The sequence below is a fragment of the Cynara cardunculus genome (assembly GCF_001531365.2).
Source record: "Cynara cardunculus var. scolymus isolate 2C chromosome LG 15, CcrdV1, whole genome shotgun sequence".
In the NCBI taxonomy this organism is placed as follows: Eukaryota; Viridiplantae; Streptophyta; class Magnoliopsida; order Asterales; family Asteraceae; genus Cynara; species Cynara cardunculus.
In genome coordinates, this window is record NC_037542.1 from 9,079,851 (window position 1) to 9,088,895 (window position 9,045).

The following is a 9,045-nucleotide window of genomic DNA, read 5'->3' on the forward strand; positions in this document are numbered from 1 at the left end:
AATGTAAAGACGATTACGTATCTCAACTTTTGAATAACACTATTTCATAAGAACACCAAGAAATTGGCCAGATTACTCAATCCTCAAAATGAAATTGACATTAAAATAGAAATCAAACATATAATTTCATCCCAAACGATTACAATGGAGTCTCAAAGTAACCACAATCAAAATYTAAGCAACTAATGTTGGAAAGAAAAGGGTTTAGCCACACATGGCTAAACCTAGATTACCAATTGCAATAATTAAGAAAAATACCTAAGAAATTGGGTGAAAGTGGGTGAGATGTTCTTCCAATCTAACAAGCTTCTTTGCCGTTTTCTTCCACCCTCGCCGACGACCTCCCTTGCGACCGAACAKCCCTTTTGCTCGATGACTTGCTGCAATCGAACCTCCTGCTGCCTCTCTCGATTGCTTCTCTTTTAATCCCCTCGTTCCATCGCCACGACCCTCACGACTTCGACCCTCGCTGCCCACGTCGATAGTTGTTGCTCGTCTCGTCTCCATCGCATTTCTCTCGCTGCACGATCTCTCTCTCTCGACTTTTGATCTGGGCAGCAGCCCAAGGCTGCTGCTGTTTGCTGTTTCTCCTCTTTTTACACGGCTTGGGCTGCTGTTATGGGTAGCAAACTTGGGCTGTTGTTATGGGCAAAAAAATACACATAGTCAACACATTTTTCTCAACTTTAATGGCCTCATATAGTTAGGATTAACTTAAAGTAAATTGGCCCTTTTTAAGTATATATTTAACATTAATTGTAAGGTACTTTGACGTAAAAATGTATAAAATTTGCACTTATCAACTAATGACATATAATTAAAAATAAATGATGTGCCTTTTTAAATATCTATGTAAGGTTTCTTTTTTGCCACATCACTCTGAAGATAATCGGTTACCTGCTTAATAGGTAATCGAGGTCCTTAGATTAATGAAAATTTTGTTTCAGACCCTATAATGGTAATTTTAAAAGTTGGTTTTTCAAAATATAAATCAGGGCAAAGTTGGTTCAATTCTAATGTCACTTTTCCTTCAAGATATATTTTAAATATTCTATTTGATATTAAAACTGGTGTAATTGATTGGAAGTGAATTACTATTTACAACAAATTTACATCATTTTAGTGCAAAAAATAGTGTAAGCAATTGGAAATGGTTCCAAAGATGGCTTAATTGCTAAGACATTGGGCTTGTTTATTTGGTAGTTAATTTTAAAACCTCATAAAATTAGTGGCAATGTGTGTAACTAATATTTCTTTACTTGTATTCCTAACCAATGAGATGCAAAATAACGAATAAATGGTAAAAACTAGCTTATCAGATAGTTGGAAAATGTAAAATAACTAAAAATAACATGTTTAAAAATTATTATTTTTAAACATTTCATAGTATATTTAAAACAATTCATTTTTATTATACAACATGCTAATTATATCGATAATAAAAATAAACGATGTATTATTTAACACGTCATAGACCCCATAAACCAAATCCATAATTCATTCGACAGAAAATGATAATATATTCACACCAAAATACTTGTTTTAAATGCATCATTCATATGTCCGAAGAGCTAAAACGAATAATGTTATCATCTGCCCCTCCCCCCAATGCACGTGACGACAAACGGCCAAACCTCCCTATCTCTTCCCCCCTTATTCATTGGTTAACTTCCAATTATTCTGCTTATCTTTTTTCTTTGATTCTAAACTTTCAGTTGTTCTAAGTTGAATCTTCTGCTTCTTTAGATATATTTTGCTTCAAGTTTTAGCAAAATCCATAGTGAATCGTTTCAAGTTTTCCTTGGTTGTTTATGTGGAACTGTTTTGGGTTTCAATGGAACAATTTCAAGATTGTTAGTAAACTGCTTCGAGATTATTAAATTAGGGTTCTAAAAAGAGATTTGGGTGTCTGTTTTACATTGATTTCAACTGAACAATTTCAAGATTGTTGGTGGACTGCTTCAAGATTTTCAAAACTAGGGTTCTTGGGGGGGTTTTTTAAGAGATTTGGGTGTCTGTTTTACATGGGTTTGGATTGAACTATTTCAAGATTTTGAAATTAGGGGTGTTGATGGAAGAAGATGGGATAGAAGAGGTTGGTAACAGTAGTGCTAGTGCTAGGTTATTGAGAAAGAGAAGTGGTGGTGGTGATTCAAGTTCAAGGTGGGTGGATGGTAGTGAAGTGGACTCAGAATCACCTCCATGGTCATTGATTGATGATGATGAAAAGAGAAGTGAAGGACATGGATCTGTTAGAAGAAGGTTGGTGAGGAAGCTCAAGAGTGTTGACTCTTTTGATGTTGAAGCCATGGCTATCTCTGGCTCCCATAGCCACCATAGCAAGGTTACCTCAATTGCCCATAATCATCTATTGTTGTCTGTTTCTTTCGATTCATTTTTCAACTTTTTTCTTAGATCAAACAGTACATATATTAAGTTTGCTAGTATTCGATTTCCTTCAAATGCCATTTCATGTCAACATATGCACTCATTTTTACGTAATTCTTTCAAAACATCAGGAAGTCACGATATGGCAGACTCTTGGATTGGCTTTTCAGACACTTGGAGTCGTATATGGTGATATGGGGACGAGTCCATTGTATGTGTTCTCGGACGTTTTCAGCAAGGTCCACATTCAGTCGGACATTGATGTCTTGGGAGCTTTATCACTTGTTATTTACACTATCGCTCTCGTGCCGTTAGCAAAATATTGTTTTATAGTCCTAAAAGCAAACGACAATGGCGAAGGTAAGAATACGAATGGTAGTTTTACCAAACACAACTAGTTTGCCAAAGGCTATACAGGCCAAAACAACTGATTTCTGGCTTCAGAACTCATAGAACAACATGATGACGACATTGAACTTCTAACGGATTATTCGTGTAAATATCTGGAAGTTAACCATATGACAAGAAATCATATTCATTGTGAACTTAAAAGAACTAATCTCGCTTGCAGGAGGAACATTTGCACTCTATTCATTGATCTGCCGGTATGCAAAAATTAATCTTCTACCAAATCATCAACAAGCCGACGAATATATCTCAAGTTTTAGGCTCAAACTGCCAACTCCGGAACTCGAAAGGGCTCTAAAAATCAAAGAGAAGTTAGAACACAATTCGTTCTACAAAACGCTTCTCTTGTTACTCGTTCTAACTGGAACTTCTATGATCATCGGGGACGGTATTCTGACCCCGGCTATGTCTGGTAAGTATAAGCTTTTTCGTTCATTCGCCAATTCGAATAAACTTCCTATTAGCTTTTTTATTTGACACTTTTTGAGAATTGTCCTATGAACGCTTCTTTTTATAGAACTCTTGTTTTTATATAACACTTTTTCAAATGGTGTAATATAAAAGACTACAGGAAAATTCGCTTGAGAAGGGAACCGCCTACAACGCGCCATGTGTCCCTCTTCAGGATGAATATTCATCAGGAATCACACATTCATGATGAATATGTAACAACATTCATGATGAATAACACGCCCTGTTCTTGATGAAAATGAGGTTCCTAATGGAACCATCCCTAAAAGACTAATTGGACACGTTATTTCAAAAGTATCCTAAAAACTTGTTAGGATGCCCAAAAGCATCTTATCTACTTATTGTAACATCTTTACATATGACGTACAATTGTTTGGTCCTATATAGTTTATTAGGACATTTAAACATATTTGTCGTACTATAAAGCCAATTTGATTGTGGTGCTTCTTGTCCTGCTCTTACAAATTGTGATTGCAGTCATGTCTGCTGTGAGTGGTCTGGAAGGTAAAATACCGGGATTTGGCACAGGTACATGAACGGCTAACGATTAACTGATTCTTGGTGGCAGCGATCGATATTTGTTGTCTTTTTTTACTCAAAAAAACATCGTGTTTTACAGGCGCTTTAGTATCCGTCTCAATTGTGATTCTTGTCGGATTGTTTGCCATACAAAGGTTTGGGACAAGTAAAGTGGGGTTGACGTTTGCTCCTTGTCTTGCTTTGTGGTTCTTTAGTCTCGGCTCGATTGGATTGTACAACCTTATTAAGTATGATATATCTGTGGTGAAGGCGGTTAATCCTGCATATATATATTTCTTCTTCAAAAAGAATTCTGGAAAGGCTTGGTCAGCTCTTGGTGGTTGCGTTTTATGCATCACAGGTATGTCGTTTGTGGTAAAGCTACGATTTTCTTTTTCTGAAGCAATGGCTCGAAAGTTATACTTGTTTTTTGGTATGTTATATATGTGATTATGTGGCCGGTTCTTTCCAGGAGCGGAAGCAATGTTTGCTGATTTGGGCCATTTCTCTGTGCCATCCATACAGGTCCGTCCTTTTTATATTCTTGTGGATGCATGACCTTTTGATAGATTTAAGGACGGCTCTGCTTAATGGTACCAACTCATCTAGGCTTGGTTTATATTGGCTCATATAAGCATGTATAGTCTTGATAGGCTCTCGAGCTTGAGCCAGGTAGTCCAGCTGCCAGCTTGGCTCAGCACATGGCCTGCTGAATCGGAATGGGCTTGACTTGTATAAGCTCGATTTATGTTGGCTTATATCAGGTGATATAAGCTTGTATGGGCTTGATTCATTTAGGCTCACCAAGCTGTCGAGCGTGAGCTAGTTCTAATCATATCTTCGTGTTGTAGATTGCTTTCTCGTTCGTGGTGTTTCCGTGCCTTCTCTTGGCTTACTTGGGTCAAGCCGCTTATCTTATGAAACACCCTGATTCCACAAGTAGAATATTCTATGATTCTATCCCAGGTAATGCTTCTTAAAGTGATGCAGAAGTCCCGGGCCTTCCAAACCCTTTTTTAGTAAGCAAAAAAAAGTGCCCGTGCTTCGTTGGGATTTTGGAAAAAACTTGGTCCAACCGGACTTTTTGTGTATCTCTACTTCTAACATGTTGGATTGTTTTGGCAAAAACCTTTTTTCTGATCTACTCACTAATCAATTGAGATTTACGAGTGGTGTTTGAACAAACAGACGGACTTTTTTGGCCGGTTTTCGTGATAGCTACAGCCGCTGCGATAATCGCTAGTCAAGCTATGATATCCGCTTCATTCTCGTGCATTAAACAATCCATGGCTCTCGGATGCTTCCCGAGGTTGAAAATCATTCACACGTCACGACGGTTCATGGGCCAAATCTACATTCCCGTCATCAATTGGTTCTTGATGATCATGTGTATTCTTGTCGTAGCCACCTTTCGAAGCACAACTGACATCGCTAATGCATATGGTCCGGTTTCTCCTCAATCCTTGCTTTTCTCTTCTTTTTATCTCGTTTTCACACTTTTCATAAGCCATCTTGCCCCCTAGACCCTACCTCCAGGTGGGGCATACTGGGCTTGTTTGTACCGGTTTGATTATTGTTGTGTGCAAGTGATCCTAAGTTTTTTAAAGATTTGTGGTTTATGCAGGCATAGCAGAAGTCGGGGTGATGATTGTTAGCACGACGTTGGTGACGATCGTTATGCTTCTGATATGGCAAACAAACATCTTTTTAGCACTGTGTTTCCCGGTTGTGTTTGGATCGATAGAGCTCATATACCTGTCAGCTGTTCTATCCAAGATCACAGAGGGCGGTTGGCTTCCGCTCGCTTTCGCTTCCTTCTTCCTTTGCGTCATGTACATTTGGAACTTCGGGAGCGTGCTGAAGTACCAAAGCGAAGTCCGAGGGAAAATCTCAATGGACTTCATGAACGAGCTCGGCTCGTCCCTCGGAACCGTCCGAGTCCCCGGAATCGGACTACTCTACAACGAACTAGTCCACGGAATACCATCCGTTCTCGGCCAGTTCCTACTCGATCTACCAGCCATCCACTCTACGCTCATTTTCGTCTGCATAAAGTATGTTCCCGTCCCTGTCGTATCGCAAGACGAACGGTTTCTTTTCCGAAGGATTTGTCCAAAAGACTACCACATGTTTCAGTGTGTAGCAAGATATGGATACAAGGACGTCCGCAAGGAAGATCACCGTGCATTTGAGCAACTTTTAGTCGAAAGTCTCGAGAAGTTCATGAGGAAAGAAGCTTCAGAGCTCGAGTTGGAAACTGACGTAGTCGATGCGGAATTAGACAGGATATCGGTTTCCCCGAGAAGAAGCTATTCAGGTGAACTTAGCGTGCCGTTGATTCAGCACGTGGAAGGCGGCGAGTCAGCGGTGCTGCCGCCAAGCATGATGGGTGGCACCGATGAAGACCCGAGCTTAGAATACGAGCTTTCGGCCCTTCGAGAAGCTATGGAATCTGGGTTCACTTATTTGCTTGGCCATGGCGATGTCAGAGCCAAAAAGGAGTCGTTTTTCCTGAAGAAACTTGTGATCAATTACTTTTATACGTTTCTGAGGACAAATTGCAGAGGCGGAGCAGCCACCATGAGGGTCCCACATATGAACATCATACAAGTCGGGATGACGTATATGGTATGATATATACATATAACTACCTGAAAAATATAATAGTGTGCGTACCCTCAGGCTTATTTGGTTTATATCTTGTTCGGATCCGGTTCCAGATGGGTTATACCGAACCTATTTGGTTTGGTTTGGTTTGGTTCAGTTCGGTTATATAGTCGGCCATATTTGTTTATTCTTGTCCAATTTACGAGTTAATTTACGAGTCAATAAATTGTATCATCTTCGTTTTCAAAGTCGAAACTCAAGGAAATCTCTTCAGTTTGCTATAAATAAAATTGTGGTGGATTATAAGTGAAACTATATGATAATTGTATCATGTGGTATTTATATTATGACTGTATATTTATAACGTAAATACAGTTAAAAGAATAAGAGTTAAAGTTAGAAGCGTAAGGGATTTAGACCCTTTATCACTTACACACCTATGAATTGCGTTTCTCTCGAGAATTGATCTGGTCTACTCGGTGTATCTCATTTGTGTTGATCTTCAATTGGGATTGATCCAAGAGGGAAAATTTCATCGTAACTTTTGTTCTCACTGGAATTCGCCCAACAACCCTTATACATTATCAGTATTTTCCTTTTAAGATATTTCATAAATGGGATGCTAGCTCTTGGGTAAATACGAAGGGTGTTTAACATTTTGATTATACACCTATCGAGAAAGATTAAGCTTGGTTTAGGTGGAGGAGAGGGATGGCGTATATGCATGTTTCTATAGTATAATGTTACGGTTATGAAACTGGTACGGTAGGAATGTTTTTGAGGACTGTGAAAATCGAGTCTTCCACAAACGTGACATCATATAAATGTTGTAATTTTTGTGAGATTTAATATGCGTAAGAAAGTTAATCGAAAAATAAGCATGACAATTGATGACTACTAGGGCCGTTTTGACATTCATTTTAAAATCAATCATTTGATTATTTTGTAATTTTAAATTGTAATTAATAAATTTTTATGTGGATGGCCAAATTGTAATTTTGTATTAGCAGTGAAATTATCAGATGTTAAAATAAAGTTATGTTTTACTTATTGTTTTTACTTAATTTGGGATGTGTTTGGTAAACTAGTTGTTGACTAATAAATTAGTTGTTAGTTGAAACAGTTAATTATTAACTCTTAAAATGATCATTATCTATACTATATCATTAAACATTTGATACAAACTTTTAAAAATCATTTTTATGCATTAAATATTGTTTATTGATGCATATTATTTAAAATTCAAGATTACAAGTAAACTTTGTGTATGTACAACTTATTAAATTTTCATGTTTAAATTCGTGTAATTAACTGTAAATAAATGTAATCAAATACTAGATAAGTATCTTATTTTAAATATAGAAATCTAAAATATGTTTGGATTAATTATTGAATTATAGAAAAATACTAATTATTTATCTTTATAAAATAATTATAATATTAAATAAAAAATCAGTGAAGTTATTATTAAATCTAAATTAAATTATAATAAAAAAATTAAATTAAAGAAATTATACCAAAAAATAAGAACTCTTAAATAATTTAATTTGATATTAAAATCGATACATTTTTTTCAAAAAATTATGATACCTTCAAAGTTATATATTATTCAGAAAATTAAAAACATCATCGTTTTTCCAGTACCACGTAAAATCATATCATAACACTGATGAAGACAGAATATAATGAAACATTAAAATCGAGATGTATCTCGTTGCATTATAGAAGTACCCTCATAGTTAGTAAAAACTAGCTCAAAAACTAGATAACAATATAAAAATACCTAAAAAATATATAGCTTTTGCTCATTAATCTAAAATATAATGCACATAATTGTAAAAAAGTTAAAAAAGAAATCCAAAACTTATTGAAATGTTACTCAAATAACTTCTAAAAAAACCAATTTATTGCTTATCAAACGAAAATTTTCAATAAACTCAAAAAATAAAATAGTTTATTTATAAAACACAGTCTTAAATTCCTACTCTCGAATTTTCGTAAAAATGTCACTTTCTAGTCATTTTTTTGAGTAACGAGCAAATATATCTTATTTCTGCATATCTACGGGTTGGTCTATTGTTTTGAGGCTTCTTTTCATCCGCTATAATATATGAATGTTTTAGGTCATCTAGAAAAGACAATTGTGTTACGTGGTTTTATTGTACATTTCAAATATTATATATTAACAATTAAGATTCATTTTTTAATAGTGATATCGCGCGTTGCACGATGACGATAATTTTTTTAAAAATTATTGAAGTTAGCTAAATGAGTCGTTGATCACATTTATATATTAAATTAATAAGAATCAATATTACCTTTGATATATGAATCCACCCACATCATTTTGATTATCCATATATTTCATGAAAGTTGTAGTATATAGTAAGGTATTTCTAACTGCAAAATACGAGTTTATTATGACTTACAGTTTGTGAGTTATACACTGTCAAAGTACAGAAGTTGCACTATCGGTAAAATCCAAATTCACAATTTCCCAACTAACTTTTATGATCCCAACTTCGCGTATTCAATCAAACGGGCAATTTTCTCCCCAACTATGGGTCCCATACTACTCCCCATTAACTGAAAATCCATAATCCTAATTGCTACGGTAATACCTTTTAGTTACCTTATGTCTGTTTGAACAAC

At 35.9% G+C, this 9,045-nt stretch overlaps 2 protein-coding genes across 2 annotated transcripts in view; one reads left to right on the forward strand and one right to left on the reverse strand.

Annotated features, from left to right (window-relative positions):
• Positions 1-507, reverse strand: part of LOC112528496 — a 2,741-nt gene extending 2,234 nt beyond the window's left edge. The window contains exon 1 of the mRNA XM_025139526.1: positions 304-507. Coding sequence (XP_024995294.1) covers positions 304-507 — 204 coding nt within the window. The remainder of the gene's footprint in view (positions 1-303) is intronic.
• Positions 508-1,579: 1,072 nt separating this feature from the next.
• LOC112528281 (putative potassium transporter 12) lies at positions 1,580-6,705 on the forward strand. The gene is made up of 9 exons (XM_025139277.1): positions 1,580-2,344; positions 2,520-2,748; positions 2,960-3,208; positions 3,745-3,795; positions 3,887-4,147; positions 4,259-4,311; positions 4,638-4,752; positions 4,975-5,229; positions 5,411-6,705. Exons 1-9 carry the CDS (start codon positions 2,072-2,074, stop codon positions 6,418-6,420), a joined length of 2,496 nt encoding a protein of 831 aa, XP_024995045.1. The 5' UTR covers positions 1,580-2,071; the 3' UTR covers positions 6,421-6,705.
• The last annotated feature ends 2,340 nt before the right edge of the window (positions 6,706-9,045 follow it).

What these genes read in the sequence shown, in the direction of transcription:
- LOC112528281 (XM_025139277.1), top strand. Translation starts at nt 2,072, where the DNA reads ATGGAAGAAGATGGGATAGAAGAGGTTGGTAACAGTAGTGCTAGTGCT. An exon ending in AATACCGGGATTTGGCACAG is followed by an intron (nt 3,796 to 3,886) that starts GTACATGAACGG and finishes CGTGTTTTACAG; the next exon opens with GCGCTTTAGTATCCGTCTCA. An exon ending in TCTCTGTGCCATCCATACAG is followed by an intron (nt 4,312 to 4,637) that starts GTCCGTCCTTTT and finishes TTCGTGTTGTAG; the next exon opens with ATTGCTTTCTCGTTCGTGGT.